At 46.9% G+C, this 20,141-nt stretch overlaps 1 protein-coding gene and 1 non-coding gene across 8 annotated transcripts in view; one reads left to right on the plus strand and one right to left on the minus strand.

Moving 5' to 3' along the window:
- The window catches only part of LOC128324941 (uncharacterized), a 223,484-nt gene that overhangs the window by 137,965 nt on the left and 65,378 nt on the right, over window positions 1–20,141 (plus strand). For 6 of the 7 annotated variants that reach the window (XM_053250167.1, XM_053250166.1, XM_053250164.1 and 3 more), the window contains 3 exons: window positions 4,847–4,933; window positions 13,675–13,848; window positions 15,703–15,851. In XM_053250167.1, the coding sequence (XP_053106142.1) occupies window positions 4,847–4,933; window positions 13,675–13,848; window positions 15,703–15,851 (410 nt within the window). The remainder of the gene's footprint in view (window positions 1–4,846; window positions 4,934–13,674; window positions 13,849–15,702; window positions 15,852–20,141) is intronic. The other variant, XM_053250168.1, reaches the window with a different exon arrangement.
- TRNAA-AGC (transfer RNA alanine (anticodon AGC)) lies at window positions 10,262–10,333 on the minus strand. The gene has a single exon. It is a non-coding gene; the product is annotated as a tRNA-Ala (tRNA).

A 20,141-nucleotide genomic window follows, 5' to 3' on the forward strand; every position in this document is an offset into this window, starting at 1 on the left:
TGTTTGAAGTAGTTGTGAAACTGTGCTCTTGTGCAACACTGTTGGGACTGACGTTCACATGTGCAGCAGCCCCGGTGGATCAGAAATGCCAGTGTTGTCTTGTGCAACATGTTGCCCATGGTTGCAGTGAGGGCAAAGCTCTCCACTCTTGATACTGGCCAGCGTACAGGCAGAGATCCTGCAGAGTCAAGCACCCTTGAGGGGTCATAGGAACATAGGAAGCTGCCATATACTGAGTCAGACCATTGGTCTATCTAGCTCAGTATTGTCTTCACAGACTGGCAGCAGCTCTCCTCTCCTACCCAGGTTTTGCTCTTACTTTACTTCCACATAACTGAAAGCTGAGAGCTTACACAGCTTCCAAAGCCAGGCAGTTTTTGATTGTGTGAATGACCTCAGAGATTCAGAACTGTTTCTCTGTCTCAAAAATATCGACCTTGTCACTACTATATTATTGCAAGCAGGCATATTTAAGCTCCAAGTTGCTATCATGGTTCACACGATACCTGCTAGCATTGCCAGCTACATCTTCTTGTAATAAAACTCCCTCAGTAAAGCAGAGAGGGCCACACCGTGCTTAATGTCTAAAACGTGGGTTTATTGTACAAGGTTAAGAACTACAGTACTTTCTTTCAGTGTTAGTCTATTAATGATTTACTTTTGTTGCACAGAAAGACTGTCAGACATGTTCAAGAATTCCCTTCAGTTCTCTTAATCTAGTCTCCTTTTACACACTACGGCATCTGTTATTACAATTTCTCAACTCTTCACATTTTCCCCACAGGGTAGGGATGCATTGTTTTCTAGTTCTACAGATATGGAACGCAGACTTCTAGGGATAAGATGAAGGCACTCAGTATTCACAAGCTCCTATAGACAAAACATCAAATGGATGTATCAGAAGCCACCACACTGAGTGACGTTGTGAAATCTTCAATGCCACCTATAATATATAGTTTTTCGCAATCAGTTCCTTTGCAGTTTTGCATTTGCTCTTGCTTATGATTTCTTGTCTTTTTAGTTTGCAGACTGATATTGCCTTCCTGTTGACTTGAATGAGAACATTAAACAAGTGAGAGCGCGATCCAGCCAATCAGTTTTAAGTTTCATTTTATTTCAAAGGGAAAGTATCAACTCTCCCACAGAAATCAGTGGACTGCAGAAGTCTGGCTGGATTGAGTTCTACATCTGTCTAACTATACACCACTTCTGATAATAATGGAAGCTAGTAGGGATGTGCGAACCGGCACAGTCTTGAGGGGGTTTGATGTCGAGCTGAACCTCCCGGGCCAGTTTGGGCCAAGTTCGGGGGTGCTGGATGCCCATACATTTGTTAAAAGTTGACTCATCACTGCTGAGGGCTTCTGTGGCCTTGGGGGGTTCTTCTGCAGCTGTGTGTGTGGGGTGTCTCTGGAAGCTCCCCCAGCCCTGACAGCTTCCCCCTGTGTCCCCATGGGCCAGTTTGGCCCATTTTGGGGCTGTTTTGGCTCTCTTTGCATGTGTGGGCCATTTGTGTGACCCAGGTCGTGACCCGGGTCATGCAAATGGCCCAAGTGCATGTGAGGCAGCCCAAACCATGTTGGACGCATGGACAAACAGGACTGAAAGGGCTCAGAAACAGCCCGTGGGGATGTAGGGAGAGACTGGTGGGGGGAGGGAGCCTCTGGAGACCCCACGTGGCCACAGCAGTAGCCCTCAAGGCCGCAGAAGCCCTCATCGGTGGTAAGTCCAGAGTAGAAGCCCTCAGAGACAACCTTTTTTAAAAAACAAATTTATTGGCACCCGGCACCCTTGAACCAGTTTGAATTCAAAATGAACCAGGCCCCCCATTTGGGGATGCCCAAACTGCACATTCCCAGTCTGGTTCATATCCTGTTTGAATTCAAACCGAACTGGGCAAACCGGTTTTGTGCACATCCCTAGATGCTAGGGCAGCACTTCAGGGAAACACACCTATGGCCAAAGGAAGGGTGTGGAAATAGGACCCGCCTGGGCTAGGCTGATTGGCCTTCCTTTATATACCACAGACAAAGGAAGCTCTGGAGGTGGCTAATGAAGGGGAAGCCAAAGAATGCGAGATCACTTGCCACGTCGCCTATCTTTACAGTGCAGGCAGGAGAGCTCTTAAGTAGAATGAGCCCCAAGAGAGGACTCTCAGCCTGGTCATTGGCTAATGAGCCAAGTCGATCAGAGGACCCAACCTGCCAGTAGTGGGGTGATGCTACAACCCCACAACTGAAGCAAACAAAACTTCCAAGGAATTCTCCACCTTCTTTTTTTCGGCCAGCATGTCTCCTCAGACCTGTTGCAGAATTGTCCCCCTGGCATGAGGGTCCTGAGAGGGGCCTTTAATTATTTGCCCCCAGCACATTCCTGATCTAGATCCTTGCTCCTGTGCCTTCTGTTTGCTCCAGGAGGGAAGGTCCAATTGGCATCGATGGGACCTTCTACCCTGGGGCAACTAGCCATTGCAGGGAAAGCAAACTCAATGAAGACCACTGTAGGAGACACAGCCCTCTGGCTCATGCTGTGGTCCCTGATTCAGATCACCCCTGCTCCTGCTACTTATGGAGGGCAACTCTGTAACTGGTTTCAGGGATCAAAGAATCAACCAAGAATATTATTTGGGGATCAAGGATTTTGTTACACATTAAAAACTTACAGAGGTAAGGTAATCAATGTTGTTATTGTATCTTATTAATGAAGCTTGCTCGACGTTTTCAAACTTATTCCAAAAAAATGGGCCACATTCCTCTTCAGTAATACTGTCTTTTGGATTAAGCCAAATCTTTCAGGCTACTCTCCAGGCTCGTTGTTTCTTCCAGTCCAAAACCATGTAGCAGGAAAGACTGGGGTGGGGAGAGAGGTCAGTACCAGGGCAGCTGAAATCTGCAGGGGAGATGGCTTTATACCTTGCTGCACACATGGATTGGATTACCCAGTCTAGTTCCTGGCCAAGAAGGAAATGACAAGGGGTTGGCCTGGCTTCTGGGAGGCTGAAGGAGTTGGTTACCTTCCTGGCTGCATCAGCTTCTCCTGCTTTCTCTGGGGTAGAGGAGTGAGTGAATGAGGCTTCTTTAGATAACAGAGGTCATTTGAAATAATTAATTCAAGCTGTAGGGCCATACTAGAATTGTCTGACACTTTGGCACCAGACACTAGAACTTCCAGGCAGGGGGATGGGGAAGCAGGACGTTTTACAGAGCCTCAACTACCCCTTCTTACCCACTGGAGTCACCTCAGTAGTTACCATTTTTAAAAAGCCTGGAAGAGCTAAGCATGCACTTCTTGTAATCGGACCCGCAGATTAGCTCTTTGCCATGCTGTTTCCACCTATTTTGTGGGAAGGCTGCAAGAAACAAATGCCCAGTTCAGACATAGCATGGAACCATGGGTCCAAGCCCCCACTTTCCCCATTCTCCTGTCTGTATTTGGACTACAGGGAGTGCTGTCTCTTTGCAGTCAGAGAGACTGCAGAGAGGTGGGGGAGCTGGCTGGGAGGACTTCCTTCTTCACAGAAGGACAACCTGCACAGCCAATCGGGTTGGAGTGAGAGAGGACCTCCCTCCCTCAACTCTGGCTCTATGGGCCCTAACTGCAGTGCCAGCATTTGGATGTAATGCTGGCACCGCAAAACCAGAGTTGTTGTTATTATTACATTTCTATCCCGCTCTTTCTCCAAGGAGCCCAGAGCGGTGTACTACATACTTCAGTTTCTCTTTTCACAACAACCCTGTGAAGTAGGCTAGGCTGAGAGAGAAGTGACTGGCCCAGAGTCACCCAGCTAGTATCATGGCTGAATGGGGATTTGATCTCGGGTCTCCCCGGTCCTAGTCCAGCACTCTAACCACTACACCACGCTGGCTAAGTTAAGGGTGGTGAAACTCGAGTGGGGTTTAGTGGGGGAAACTGCAGGCCCCCTTTCTCCCTTAGCTCTGGTTTTCTGAGTTCGGACGACTGGCTTCAGAAACCGGAGGTGAAGGGACCTCCAGTTTCCTATGTCGTCTGTACTCGGCCAAAGCCAATGAGGTGCAATGATTGTAATTTAATGCAGGGAAACTGCTGATTACCATTGCACCTTATTGGATGGACGTTGTATTTTTCCTCTTATTGGTTTGGCCCTTTCTCTTTCATGCCTTTCAGCTTAAAACTTTTTTTTTTTGGCCAAACTCCATGTGTAGTGTTTCTCCAATGCATTTGACAATCAGAGTTATTGTTAGTGTTCAGCAACTACAAGTCAGCTTGAGTTGCCAACACAATACATTAAATTGTGCCGTTGTATTGATACAATGGTTATTGTAGCCTATTCTAAACCATAATTTGCTGGTACAGCAGCTCCTGGAATTGGGAGGGTTTTCAATAGCTCTTAGGAGAGCTGTTGAAGTTTTTAAAATTTGCCAAGATCCTCAATCTGCAAATCTAAATAGGATTAAATAGGCAACTATGATTTGTTAATGTGGAATGCCCTTACTAGTCCAGCACTCTAACCACTACACCACGCTGGCTAAGTTAAGGGTGGTGAAACTCAAGTGGGGTTTAGTGAGGGAAACTGCAGGCCCCCTTTCTCCCTTAACTCTACCCTGAACTATCTATAGGTCAGCCCTTTATCTGTGTTGGCTGGTTTGCTTACAGATTCTTTCCTCATCCTTTTACACTCCAAGCTCCCGCTGCTCACAAATCATTAGGATTTGTGGATGCTGAACACTTCAAAAAATCAATTCATTAAAGTGCTACAATTCATCTTGGGGCAGATGTGTTGCAAATCATGGAAGCACAAAAGGGAATGCTGCAGCACGAGGAACAGAAGGAGTTCAATGACTTATCCAAGTACGCTAATCTTTTGCAGTATCCCCAGGACCTGCCGAACTGCTCGCAATTCAACTTCAGCGTCTACAAATATAAACACTACCGGTGGCAGAAAAGAATTTTGCAGGTAACTTTGTGAATGTCACCTCCCATCTTGTGGGACCGCCTCCTCCCATGATTCATATAGCCCAGGGATTCTCAAATGTGGGTCCCCAGATGTTGCTGGACTACAACTCCCATTATTCCCCACCACAAATGGCCTTTGACCATTGTGACTGGGGATGATGAGAGTTGTAGTCCAGCACATCTGGGGTCCCAAGTCTGAGAACCTTTGATGTAGGTTGCACAACTTCGGCCCCCAGTTGATTTTGGACTACAATTCCCATCATCCCCAGCCACAGAACAATTTGTTATGGGGCAGCTAACAAATAAAGTTTATTATTTATTATTATTGTTATTATTAGTGGTCAGTAGTCAGGGATTTTGAGTTTTGTAGGCCAACATCTGCAGGAGGGCTGAAACTGTGCAGCCCTGATGCAACTCAACCCAGAGCTTGTGTGGATATCTAATGTGAGAGGATTCTCAAAGTTCTTAGGTCCAAAGGCCAATTCATGTACACAGCAAAACCACGTGGTAAAATTTTCCTGGACTGAACCACTCCATGTTGCAGCAGGAAGAATCACATGAATGAGGACCTGAAACATGTTTGTGCATGCAGAACAAACATGTCAGGGAGAAGCATTCTTCACAATATGCCATTCATGTGCAGTGTTTTTTTCCACTCCAAGGGGTAGCATTCAAACCTGTAATGAACATAGAAGTGTATCTGAGAACATTGTGTATGTTTGTTTAAAAACATAGAATGGGAACAATGGCAGCAAACTCAACCCCCTTGCTGGTGAGTATAAGAAACAAGCATGAGTTTAAGTTCTTCTTTCATGGATTAAAGCCCCATGAAAACTTCCTGTGCAGGCTGAGAGTTTGCCTGCGGACAATATACCTTGGTTATGTGCAAAAGCGTGGTTACGGGCCAAAAGCAAACTCTGGACCGGATCTCACGATCAGTGAGACCCGGTTTTAACCTGTGAGCGGGAAGAACGGGCTAAGCCCGCTTCCCCGCTCGCGAGCGGGCAGGGAGCCCTGGGTGGCTGGATCGGCCGCCCACACGATGGCCGGCTTCGAGACGGAGCCGACGGGGGGTGGGGGAAGTGGGGGCAAGCCAGCCCCGCAAGCCCCAGTATGCCCTGCGTGAGCGCGCAGGGTATACTGGGGAGACTCCCGAGCCGGGAGGCGGCTTTTTGCCTCCCGGCCGGGGGTCTACTCATGAGTAGGCGCGGTGTGAAGCCACACTGAGGCTACTCACAATGGTAAAAAGCAGGTTTGCTTGAGCGCTCGCTTTTTACCAGTGGTTCTTGAGTGGGTTTGCCGCTCAAGACCCACCAGGCTCGGCTGCCTCTGGTAGCCCAATTTTTGCTGCTCGTGAGAAGCACCCCACTACTTTTCCAAGCCAAATGGCAATTGGAACCTTCAGGTTTCTCTAAGCCAGGGATTCTCAAAGTTGGGTCCCCAGATGTTTTTGGACTTCAACTCCCATAATCCTCAGCCAAAGGCCACTGTACTTGGGAGTTATGGGAGTTGAAGTCCAATATCATCTGGGGACCCAACATTGAGAATCCCTGCTCTAAGCTATGCCGCCGACCACCAAAGTTTTGCCATTGAAGTGTTATGCCCGACTGCAGACTCAGCTATAACCGTTTCACGCCCATTTCTAAGCCCCAGTAACAGGCGGCAGCGAAGACCCTCCCAAGGATGTGGCTGCTGCATGCTTTTGGCACTTCTCACTGTCAGCCTCCCAGAAAACTGGCCACACCCCAAATGTCAGCCGTACAGCTATGGAGTTGCCAGGCAACAGGGAGGCCACAATGCCCCATCCTGGACTGGCCAGCCTGTAAAGCTGCATAGCCACTTGGAGGCACCCCAGTTCCCACACCGTCCCTTGCTCCTCCCACCTGGCAGGTGGTAGGGTGAGGGCACGGGACGACAGGATGGGCACTCAATGCCTTGCTCCTTGAGAAGGGTGCAACAGTCATGTATGTTCACAAGCACAAACAGTCCAAGTGGCAGCATGAGCAGGGCACCCCATCATGGTGCCAGGAGGGCTAGGGGGGGGTATAATGGCTGGGGGGGGGAGTATAACAGGCAGACCCAAGCAGGGAAGCTGGAGCAGCCAGGGTCTATTTTTTTACACAGAATGGGTGTGGAACGGGGCCCCCAGCCCCTTCCCCTGGGGTGCACACATGCACCCCATATTGGCCATACCTCATAAGAAGAACTGTCCCGGGTTACACCTAGATATTGGTGAGCTTAACCCAGCAATAAAGCCAAGTTTCATGATAAAATCTTAGACATCCTCCCAAGGACTGCTCTCTCATGAGAGTGACAGGCCATGCATGTGCAGGAGCCCAGCTTCCAGTGTCGAGACAGCTATGCTGACATTGAGTGTGTTGTGTGAACGCATCAATGCCAGCATATTCTGCCCTACTTGTGGTTCCGAAGCCAATATCTGTAACCAAGATTTGAACCGATGAACAGGTGGTGGCTTCTAGACCTCAAGTAGCGCAGAATATGCCAACACTGGCAGGTTTGGACAACATGCCCACTAAAGGCTGAGCCATCCCGACTCCAGAAGTTGGGCTCCTGCACATGCTGGGAATGGGCAGTTCTCTATGACATGTGAAGCCATCACTAGAAACTCCCCTGGGGGCGGAGGGGGGGGCGGAATATCCAACTTTCTTCTTTAATCTTCTGTTTCTCCTTATTTTAACCCCAGTCAGTTTCTACTTGATGGCTTACCCAGCTTCCATTTGCCGCCAGCTTCATTACAAGTTTCTCCCCTGATGCCGAGACTCGGGAAGTATTTAATAATTAGCTCAGGAAATCACAGTTTGTAGGTTTAATCATCCAGCCTGGAGTGGATTTTCTCTTTCAGCCACTTACTACATTCATGCACATTATTAGAAATCAATGCTGTGTACTGGTGTGAGGCAGTCGATACTCCAGCCTGCAATTTTCATCTCTGACTATATCCTGCTGCACAAACAGCTCAAAGCAAAGGGGAATTCTTTGTTTGAAAGAGACCACCTTAGCCTTTGTTTCTTGGTCATTTCCTAGCACAATTACGTCAGCACAGCAGACAACCACCTTAGAGTAACTGGGATGTCTTCCGTTTATTGGGAGGTATTTGAGTGGATTCTCAAGATGACACAAACTCTTTTGAAGCAATGCATTGTATCTCTTTATGATTAATCAGTTTGTCAATTTTTTTCCAGCCAGATCCCTTCCATAAAACACATGGGTAAAAAAAGAGTAAAATTAGAGCAATGAATTGTATAATTATGGTTTGTCTAGATGTAAGTCTTACTTGTATGTAGATGATGAAATAGGTCAAGGAAGCTTAAACCACAATAAAGACATTAACTCCTTCTAGGCTGTTCATAGAAAGCAGTGGCTTATATACAGAACAAGGATTCACCACTAAGCAGCCTAACAGAACTTCCTGACCAACTGTATCAGCGAGGAAGGGGAAACTTTTGACACCCTCCCTTTCCCCAGAAATCCCTTTCTGCCATCTGAAAATATGTCCCTGAGGGTTGTGCATCTCTTGGGGACATATTTCTGGGTGGAACTGGCTTCCTAAGAAAGGGGAGGCTGTCAAAAATTGCCACTTCCCCATTGCAACAATATAGTTAGTTGGGAAGTTCTGTTAGGCTGCATTCTGGCTACACATTGGCTCTGCATCCTTAGCTCTGTATGTTAGCCAGCATGTTTTTTGTCAGCCAAGCATCTTATACAGGGATGGGGTCTGAGCTGTCAGTGACTGACCAGGATAGAGATCTTGGGGTCGTGGTGGACAGTTTGTCGAAAGTGCCGACATTTCAGGAGACTCCGTGCGCGGCAGCGGTGAGAAAGGCATATTCCATGCTAGGGATAATTAGGAAAGGGGTTGAAAATAAAAATGCTAATATTATATAATGCCCTTTTATAAATCCATGGTGCGGCCACATCTGGAGTACTTCATGCAGTTCTGGTCACCGTATCTTAAGAAAGACCTTGTAGAACTGGAGAACTAGAGAGCCAGCGTGGTGTAGTGGTTAGAGTGCTGGACTAGGACCGGGGAGACCCGAGTTCAAATCCCCATTCAGCCATGAAAACTAGCTGGGTGACTCTGGGCCAGTCACTTCTCTCTCAGCCTAACCTACATCACAGGGTTGTTGTAAGGAGAAACTCAAGTATGTAGGACACTGCTCTGGGCTCCTTGGAGGAAGAGCAGGATATAAATGTAATAATAATAATAATAATAATAATAATAATAATAATAATAATAATAGAACTGGAAAAGGTGCAGAAGAGGGCCACCAAGATGATCAGGGCCCTGGAGCACCTTCCTTATAAGGCAAGACTATAGCATCTGGGGTGTTTTAGTTTGGGGAAAAGGCATCTATCCTGCTCACACCCACACCCACCCTCCACCACTGGCATTGTCCTCTTCCTCCTCACTGAGCTGCCTCACTTTCCAAGCATGCCACAGCTTGAAGTTGTAGGTCAGTGGTGGTAGTGGGGTACAGCAGCAAGGACAGGGCTCCTTGCATGCAATGACACCCCCCTCTCCCCCCCTCCTCTTTGCTTTCCACCAACAAACGTCTCTGCTTTTTCTGCTCCTAAAATGCTGCAGTGGAGCAGCACAGTTGCCAACCTTTTATTTTGGCAAGGCTCTTCTGCTTTTAACAGCAATGGAACAAGTAGAAATCAAGTGTAATAAACAAGTGCAGTTTATTGTATCTGGAAATATCCATGGTAAAGTCACACCTGCTGTTTTCTTCTGATGATGGAGACATAAAAAGGCCAAAGCCCTGCTTGGAGAAAAAAAGTGCTGGTGGTGTTTTAATATTGCCTTCCTGCATTTCTGTCTGTCCATTCCCTCCAGTTCAATGGCTAGCTGTTCGTACTATCTGATACATTGTATCTAGCAAACAGAACTTTAATTCATCTTGACAAAATTAATTGGAGGTGAGAAAAGGATAAATTCACAGACTAACGAATACTGTACTCTTCTGTGCATGCACTTGCACATGCGTGTGTGCGCGCACGCACACACACAAGGCACATCACAGCTCAGGTGCAAAATTAAAAATAACTCCATCCTGAATTTACCTGATCATACTTTAGGAGAAGACAAACAGCAGGACTTCATATGCTGAATGAAGCACACATAGGAAGCTGCCTTACACTAAGTCAGACCATTGGCCCATCCAGCTCAGTACTGTCTACATTGCTTAGCCGTGCTTTTCCAGGGTTTCAGGCAAAAGTACATCTCTACCACCTAGAGATGTACATATCAGGCAGTATAGAAATATGATAAATAAATAAATAAATAAATGTCTTTCCTAGCCTTAACTGGAGACGCCAGGGATTGAATCTGGGACCTTCTGCATGCTAAGCAGATGCTCTACCACTGAGCTATGGCCCCACCACTCGGATGGTGGTGGTAGTGAAAATCAGCAGGGCTTCAGATGTTGAATGGAGTCCATGAGTAGGTTTGTTAGGAATGGAGGAAGTCCGTTGAGATATCCTGGCCCCAGATCATTTAAAGCCTTAAATGCTAAGACCAGCATTTGGAGATGGACCCAGAAACAAATTGGTAGCTCATGGAGTCGGAATAACGTTGGAGCAGCATGGTCCAAACATCTCAGTCTCAACGTATCAAACATCTCAAACTCAAAGTAGACAAAAGCCTGGCTGCTTCACTCACACAGTTACCGTCTCAGCTCAGCAGGGCAGCTCAACAGGAGGCTCAGCCTTTAACATCAGAGCAAAAGCCAAGCCACAAAGGCTGCCCGTCAGCGTTTCTGGTGGCAGATATTCACCTGGCTTGGCAGTGCACACCCAACATTCTGGGCCTGCTTTGTGGGCCACTTCAGAGCCCTGGATCGAAGATCTGAAGCAACCCTAAGCAGTTGATTTGGGCCTGCCCTGAAGCTGCAGACAAACCATGAGTTTCAAAGGTCTTGCAGGAACAGCATGAGGCTCTTCTCATGATCCGTGAGAAGAGCCTTGGGAGGGTTAGCAGGGAGAGTGAGCTTAACCCACTTTCCCCGCAGGTGAGCAGGGCGGCAGCCCTGGGCAGCCGTAGCAGCCACCCACATGACTGCCGGCTCTGTCACAGAGCTGGCGGGGGCTGGGGAGTTTGGGGGCCGCATGGCCCCCGGAAGCTCCAGCATGCCCTGCGCGAGCGCACACGGCATGCTGGAGAGACCCCCAAGCCGGGAGGCTGCTCCGGTCGGGGCTCTCCTCATGTGTTGCTGTGACGCAGAGCCACGCCGCAGCAATTCACGATTTAAAAAAAATAGGTTTGTGGAGCAAGCGCTTCACAAACCCGGTTTAAGGGTAGGAGTAGTTTGGAAGGTTAACTGCCTGGAGGCCACCGGGCTTGCCTGCAAGCCTGGTGGTTCTCACGGTCAGGCAAAATCGGGCTAGGCTCCCCTAGCCCGATTTCGCCTGATCGTGGGAATAGCCTCCATGTTTTTGCTGCCTTGCTCTGACAGGCATGTAGCCTTATCCTACGTGAGTTTACTCAGAAGTAAGTTCCAGTGTGTTTGATTATGCTAGCTCTCATTAAATGTGCATAGGGATGCAGCCTAATACAGCACATATTAATTCAATCAAAGTATTTGGGCTTGTCTTCAAGTGGTGTTATTCTGAAATAACAATTCAGCCCCACCTGTGCACTCCAGGTGGCCCTATATGTGTGTGTACATTGGCTGGCATACTGGGTTAGGTTCTTTCTGCCTTTGAACAAAACGTGCACACACAGTTGCACAAGAGTGCTCTTGCGCAGATGCACGCCATTTTGCAAAAGGAGTTGCACGAGGGCCATCCATCATAAAACTGTGTTGGTGTCATATTTGCATTGGTGCAAGAGTGCTCTTGTGCAACTGCATGCATGTTTGGCAGAAAGAACATTGTGAAATATGCCAGCCAGTGTGTGTACACACACAGAGAGAGCTGAATGCACTCACAGTTATTTACGCATTATGTTCAAGGCTAACTGTACCCTGCATTTCAGGGGGCCTGTTTCCAGGTTTGTGTTTAAAAGGCGCCTGTACACTATAATGCCTGAATAGTAGGCCTGTGTGTTGGGATGTCCAGTTGTTATGAATGTGCACAACCCAACTCCCCAGTACTGCGTGTCAGCAGGCATTCCTAGTGTGATCAGCTCCATGCAGGATCTGCCATTTCTGGCACTGGGGGAGCCTCTTCTACAGAACTGGAGCCCACTGGGATGTCTGGAAGGTGCATGGGGAATGCTGGGAAGGCTTGCAGGGATAGCTGGGAAATGTAGTTGCTCCCAGTGCTTTTCCTATGATGAAAACACTCCCATGAACTCCAGTATTCCCATGGACCTTCCTAGGTATCTCCACGCCCCTTTGAGCCATCCCTATCGGTTGAAATTAGAGGTTTCCCTGCTCCTAGAATGGGCAGATATTGCACAGACTGACTGTGCTGTGAATGTCTGTCTTTGCACTGCCCAAGGGGTGGTGCCACACATTTCTCAGAATCAGATATTCTGACCCACAGGCCTACTGAAAGGTGCATGCCTGTCCCCAACAGTGCTGAAGGGCAGTCTTCATTGCTTGACTTTCTCTTGGCTTTTGCTCTGATGTTGAAAGCTGAGACTCCTGCTGAGCCACCCTGTATATTCACAGAACGTGGAGGGGGAGAGGCAGTGCACCAGTTAGCCATGCCACCTCTACCCACACACTTGGTCATGCTTCCAGGCATCTAAACATTTGGTGCTGTTCTACAGAAGGCAGCATTGAAGGCAGGGAAGGTTGCTTGATGTGATGTGGAATCCTGGGGGTCCCTAGGTTCTATGTCACATGATGGAATCCTCCTTGAATTAGGCCCTGCCCTCTGCAAACCAGCATGGAAGATACAGTGATTAATGTGGTGAGATACTGATTGAAAAAGGTTTCGATGATACGTCAAAATGAGTTATTAGAATGAGTGGCTAGAGCTGCTACTTATTTATTATTTACATTTTCTTACTGCCCTTCACTCTGAGACCCCAGTGTAGTGAAATATAAAGAGTGATAATATGTAAATAAAAGCATCCTCAAAATAAAACAGATACAGCTACAACTAATTGGCCATCTGGACCTCGTATGAGAGCAAATGTCATAGCCTAGAAGCAATCACTGAAAAGGCCCTGTGACACATGCTTGACAAAGGAGCATCAGCGGGTGATGGCACACAGAGAAGAGCCTTCCCAGCTTACCCTATTCTTCAGGTTTCAGCTCTGTCCCTCAAGTCCTTTGACATTAACTCTCATAGTGGTATTAGGATTTCCAGGGGGGTCTTAATCTTCAGACTCCCACCTTCTTCGTGGGGTCCATCTCACCGTTTGTGAACCAGGGTATCAGACTGAAGCCACAGTTTTCACCCAAGCTAATTTCCTTCTGTGTGAGGCTTGGTTGTTGCCTTGGGTAGACCAAGACATTGGAAAATTTCAAAGGAAATAACACTTCAGAATGATAAATCGATGTGTATTTATCAAATACGGGGATAAGGAAGCAGCAGACAGAATCAATCTATATTTGGTCACTAACTTAAATAAATATGTTATGGTGACTAAGTGATGAAGAGAATGTTTGTCTTGATTATAATCATCAATAAAAAGATACATTTTCTCAGCCAGTCTTTTTACCAAGTGGTTGCACATGTTAATTTGAGAGAAGGCCTTTGGCTCTTCACTTGGGGGGGAAGACAGCCGTGAAAAATATCTCACCAGGAAAATCACTGTTTCTCCAGATTGATCTGCACTCAAAGACCATTTTTAACATAGAGAAAGGAATCATGAAGAAACAGTTTCCATTTCCCCAAGTTAAATCCTGTGCATATGGTGAAGGAAGGCGCTTCAGAATCAGCTTTCATGAGCATCAAGACTATGAACTGGAAGCGGCATCATTGGATGACAAAAATAAAGTAAGTTAAAGTGAAGACTTCTGATCCTATAGCATGATGTCTTTCTGATGATGGTGACTACTATTTGTGTGAGAGCCAGCTTCTACTTGCGTGAGAGCCAGCGTGGTGTAGTGGTTAGAGTGCTGGACTAGGACCGAGGGGACCTGAGTTCAAATCCCCATTCACCACACCATGATACTTGCTGGGTGACTCGGGGCCAGTCACTTCTCTCTCAGCCTAACCTACTTCACACGGTTGTTGTGAGGAGAAACTTAAGTATTTAGTACACCACTATGGGCTCTTTGGAGGAAGAGTGGGATATATTAAAAAATGTAAATAAATAAATAAAAATAGGGGTGCTGATCTTCCCTAAGCATTGGAGGGGTTGCCCCTCATTTTACTGAACCCCCATCAAACTTAACCCATATCTCCAATCCTCAAAACATGTGTTTCTCCCCTCCCCACCTTTCCTCCCAAAAACTTAAGTGAGGAATTGCTCCTCAAGTTTCCCTCTGTCTGTGCCCCTGACTACTACTACTATTCATATATAGTTTTTCAACAAAAGAAGTTCTCAAAGCAGATTAAATAGAAAAAAGCATAGCAAGAAGAAGATGGTTCCCTGTCCTCAAAAAGCTCGTAGTCTAAAATAAACACATGGTAGACACCAGCAGCATCCATTGGCGGGATGCTGGGTTGGGGTTGGAGAGAGAGAGATACTTCCCCTATGCTTAATAAAAAGAGAATGGCCACTTTGAAAGGGCCCCTTTGCCCAGCTAGCAGGAGTTGTAACAAATGTGGCAGGTGTTGCTACAAATGGAGGGCAAGACACTTAGTCTTCCAAAGCACATGGGAAGGTGCATCCTCATTTACCCCATGCAGTGGAAATAGGGACCATCTTGGATGTTTTGTGTCTGAACATACAGTAGGATGCAAATGTGCATAGAGGCAAATCCACATTAATCTGCCTGCACAGACCTTCATCTAGCAAGGAAACCAAGAGTGTCACACTGATCCAGATCTTGCTGGACCAGAGCAAAGTTAACCTTACAGCAGCTGACCAGAGAAATGCCTTTGGGAAGCTGATCAGCAAAGGATAGATTCTGTCACAGCAATGCAGAATTGCCAATTCTCAGTTCTTTGTCTATGTCCACAGACAAAGCAGACATCTTCTGTCAAATGTACGGTACTTTTGTTGCATTGTGCTTATAGCAGGCACACAACACTCCAGTACCCTGTTCTGGGACAAGCTGGGGTCTCCACAGAGGCAGAGATCTAGAAGGGATGCAGACCTGGGACAGCTCCAAAGGCAAAAGGGTTCAAACCTTGGTTAGCTCCAAGCAGATACCCATGCGAGTTGGGCCTAGCAACATAGTGGGGATGTTGCTCCAGTGGCTGTTTGGAACAGACTGCTGGGTTTTATGGCTGCTACTTGGGCAGAGTGAATAGGCCTACCCCTTCCCTAAGGAAGAGTCTGTTGCTTAAAGGGGCCTTGCCCAGTTTTTAAAGTACTGGCTCTTTTGGTGCTGGAAGACTAAAGCCCACTACTAGGGCTGGCAGATCCTCAGAGGACTCCTTTGAGTCAGGCAATGAATGCAGGGCAGTATCCTTTGGCTGTGATCGAGATGCTCTCTGGAGCTCCTCTGATTCTCTTAGTATAGGGGGTCATCTGAGATCTGAGTCATAGGATCTTCCCACCCTGTCTCATACCTTGGACTGTCCTCCTTGTCTCCCAGTTTGAGGGTCCTGGATCTGAGGTCATGACATCCATTCACCTGCTGTAACCCTGGTGTTTTTCAGTTGTAAGCTTCCCTGTACAGCTTTGCCAGGGCTTTGATATGTAAAGCAATGCCTCTTCTTCCACCATTCACGTTGCAGATAACTCAGCTTATGAGTAAAGTCATACAGAGCAATGCCTGTGAAGGACTTGCAGAACCCTCCTATGGCCAGCCCGGCCCATGTGATGTGATACACGAAGGACTCTTGGACTTGCAGCTTGAGATGGCAACATCTGTTCAATGGGTGAAGTATGACATCCAGAGATCATCTAAGTAATGGTAGTGCGGTTATTAGTGGATTAATTTAATACATTATAGCTCACCTTTCAGTTTTAGGGAAATTCTCAAGGTGGCTTAACAATTTCAAACAATCTTTATTAAAATATCATTAATACATTAAAAAGTAACCAGCAATAAAAATCTCAAAAGGGTTGTAGTGGGCAGCCAGCCAACACTGTTTGTGGTACAGCGGGAAGGATTAACCCTATCCCACCAGGTTGTTTCCCATGAAATTGCCCATGAAGCTGCTATTGGCCACCACCGGGGTGGGGGTGGGGGGTGGGAGATAGGTTTTTATATTGTATCAGTATGTGGAAAACATACAGGTATATGTGTAATTGCATTTGTTTTCTTTGGAATTTTTTTAATAGCAGCCACATTGGACCCTGATTTGGAACATAAGAACAGCCCTGCTGGATCAGGCCCAAGGCCTATCTAGCCCAGCATCCTGTTTCACACAGTGGCACACCAGATGCCTCTGGGGAACCCACAGGCAAGAGGTGAGGGCATGCCCTCTCCCTTGCTGTTGCTCCCCTGCAACTGCTATTGAGAGGCATCATGCCCCTGAGGCTGGAGGTGGCCCACAGCCACCAGACTAGTAGCCATTGATAGACCTGTCCTCCATGAATTTGTCTAGGCCCTTTTTAAAGCCTTTCAGACTAGTGGCCATCACCACATCCCATGGCAAAGAATTCCATAGATCAAGACCACAGCATGTGGGGGAGAGTCTAAACATGTTTTCTCACAGAATCATGACCCCCAATCCAGATCACCCCTGAGGCTGCTAATAACTGTGGAGGAGAAAACTTAAAAGCACAAATGGGGTTTTCCCTTTCCATGGCTAATTGCAGCTTTACAGGATAATTGAAGTTAAGAAATTGGTTTGTGGCCAAAGTATTAAACTCCTTCCCTGGAGCCAAGGCCCCACCCAGATCACTCTCCCCATGACTGCCTTTTGCGGGAGTGGGAGGACATCAAGATCTGGTTCACATAATGATGGTAATGTGGGCTCTGTGGGAAGCCCAGATTTCTGAGGTATGCACACTCCTGTGAAGCATGTTGTGTGGATTTGGATGTTTTCCTGGAACCGCCAACTGGCACTGCAACAGACTCACATCAAGCCCACAAAGATGTCAGCTGGGTGTGAGTGTGCCACACCCCCAATCAGGAAAATGTCCAGATCCACAAAACACACACTGTAGGAGTACAAACGCCTTGGCTCTCTGGCCATAGCTCAGTGGTAGAGCATCTGCCTTGCAGGCAGAAGGTCCCAGGGTCACTCCCTGCCATCTCCAGGTAGGGCTGGGAAAGACTCCTGCTCTGCCAGTCAGTGTAGACAATACTGAGCTTGGTGGACCAAGGGTCTTGCCTGGCATAAGGCAGCTTCTTATGTTCTCATGGAGCCCTCCTCCTCCTCCTCCTCCTCCTCATCATGTGAACCTGACTCGAGATTTTCATGACTGGCTTCATGTTATACCTAGTTTGGCCCTAGCCTAGAACTGGCTGGGCTGCAGCTTCCCAAGGTCTCTGGCCAAGCTGCCTCCAGCATCTATTAAGTGGTACCTTTAGGGCTGAATGAGGATGGATAAGGACTGAATCTGGGACCTTATATATTTGAAGCATGCACTCTGTCACTGAGCTATGGCCCTCCCTAGGATGAGCCTTTCCCTGGAAGGCTGAATACAGGCAGCATGTATTTCACAGACTCTGTTTAAATGATAATATATGATTATGATCTTGTCTGCTGGAGATAAGGGGGGCGGGTTGGAAACACCTTCAACAGAAAACAATTACTGTCTCTGGGCAAATGCATTCACATGGCATTATTTAAAAACAGAGTATTAGCCAATATTGGCATAGCCACTGCAAAAAGATAGAATCTTAGGGAGAGAGAGGATTTGGCCTTTGGCCTAATGCAAGAGTCTCACACACCCGGGGGTCCAGCTTTGCCACATCAGTACTTCGCTTTTGCCATGGCTTCTACCTCTACGTTGCTTTGTGCCTTCTTGTTAAAACACTGCAAAAGTTTGGGTGCAACATTTGGATTGGCATGATTATACAGACTGTGAAGTCCCCCAAAGTCCTGCATGCACAGGAGGGAAACATCTGTGCATGGAGAAGGTGGGGAGTTGCTAATTTCCCCTCCCGGCTACAGCTCCTCGTACTGCGCTGAATGGCCCTATAGAGACTCCTCTTTAGGAACAGCATTTAGCAAGGTTGAGTGGCAGTGGGAGAACGCACTCTCCTCAGAAAAACCTGGCTGCCTGGAATACTGTGCCAGCCTTTTGAATCCTCAGCTTTGAGCGTAAGAAACAACTAAATGGCATAATGGCTGGTTTGAATGAGATGCCAGGCACAACATGGGGAACCAACAAAGGCTGGGGTTGTGCTGAGAACATCCCTGCCCTGACATCACTGGAGAACAAAATGCTTGATTTAGTTCTTGTGGTGGAACCTATCAGACATGAGAGCCATTGGAGGTACAAGACATCTTTGAGCTCTGCTCCTTGAATAGATAACAGAAATCTATTTCAGAGTATTTGGAGATCAAGAGACTGAGGCATTCAAAATCTTGCATAAGCTCTGCAACTCTCAAGCCATTTGTCTCTTCCAGCATTCAGATAACTGTGTCATCACCCATTGAATTTCTTTATATTCAGCTATTATCTGTTATGAGTTTTGTGTTATCACCTATTGGGGTTTTTGTACACTGTATGCTTACGCCTTACTTATATATATATTCCTTTACCATTGGTATTATAGTATACTTTAACATTTACTAGGTACTTCTCTTTTTTGTGTTTCGCTACTGCATTTGGAACCCACGCTTCCCATTTTCCGTCACTGGAGGATGTCCCAGCACACTCTCAGCATATCCCTTTATCACATGGAGGGGCTGTTAATCTGAATTGTGCCTTCACACACACTCCTGTTTCAACAGGTATTGGGAATGCACAAAGAGGGGTGATTCAGAGAAACAGCTCCCTCACATGATTGAGGGATGAACAGAGAGTGTGCTGGGACATCCTCCAGTGAGGTCAGGGCACGCAGGCTTTTGGCATAACCTGGTCCAGATTGCGTGTCGCAGCTGGCATCTCATTCAAACTGGTCCCTTGACATAATAACATCATATTGAAGATAATGATGTACAGTGGCTACAAATGCCATATAAGAGAAACAAAGCACGATCACAACTGTGCAATTTGCTAAGAGAATAAAAAGTGATTGTATGGATAGGGTGCACATGGAAGGAAAAGCTTGCATGATTCTTCCTTTTCCTTTGCAAGGAGTTGTGTGTGTGTGTTTAAAAGTGGTGAAACAGGGTAAAGGAAGGGGGCACATAACCTTCCCCCGGTGTCCCCCTTCCTCAGACTCCCACCCCCAGCTACTTTTACCCTGCTATGTTTCTGACCAATCTTTGCAAGATAAACAAAGGTAACTCTGGAACTCTGATGGAGGTAAACATTGCCGGAGAGAGAAATTCCAGGGGAAAGCAAGCTGGCATGAGGGGCTGAGCACCCCTTATCCACTACTCCTTCTCTGCTTCAAAATGGCTCTGCGTGTGCACATTTTGCAAAGGAGAAGGCCTTCCATACTTCTGCAGTGTAACATGTAGTTTCCCCCTTAGTATGATATAGGCTGTGCGTTGGCCAGATTATCAGAGTGATCCCAATAATGATCCAGGCTGTTCTTGCATCGTGCACACAATCTGGGGTGGGGTGGGTCTGGATCACATCAAGCTGATAATTGGTATCAGCTCAATGCATTGGCATGGGGGTGGGGTGGGGCTTACCTTTGAATGAAGCTTCAGTTCCTCTGAAGATATCAGCTTGTCTTGTGGGCAGCTGCAGCAGTGGCGTTTCAAATCACCACCTTTCCTTCCCTGCTCTTGTCCGATGCACCAGGAAACAAAGCAACACTCTGATGTTGTATCATTTTCCTGGTGCATTCCAGAGGGGAAAAATGTCCATGACCTGTACTTACAGGTTTTACGATTATCGGCCCAATATGATGCACAAACCTAGTACAATACAATCAGATGGTATCGGAAGACAACTTAAGTAAGCAGTAAACAAAAGGATATTTAGTAAGCATTGAATATTATATGGGAAGAAGGAAACTTGAGAGGCGTCAGTTTCATTATTTGCCAGAGGTTTAAAGAAAAATGTTTATTGATCCTATATCCTGTGTATGGTTTGGCTCAATATTGAGGCAATTTCCCCCTTCCCTCTGCATTTTGACAGATAGGAAGAAAAATAT

The sequence above is a fragment of the Hemicordylus capensis genome, chromosome 4 (assembly GCF_027244095.1).
Source record: "Hemicordylus capensis ecotype Gifberg chromosome 4, rHemCap1.1.pri, whole genome shotgun sequence".
Classification (NCBI taxonomy): domain Eukaryota; kingdom Metazoa; phylum Chordata; class Lepidosauria; order Squamata; family Cordylidae; genus Hemicordylus; species Hemicordylus capensis.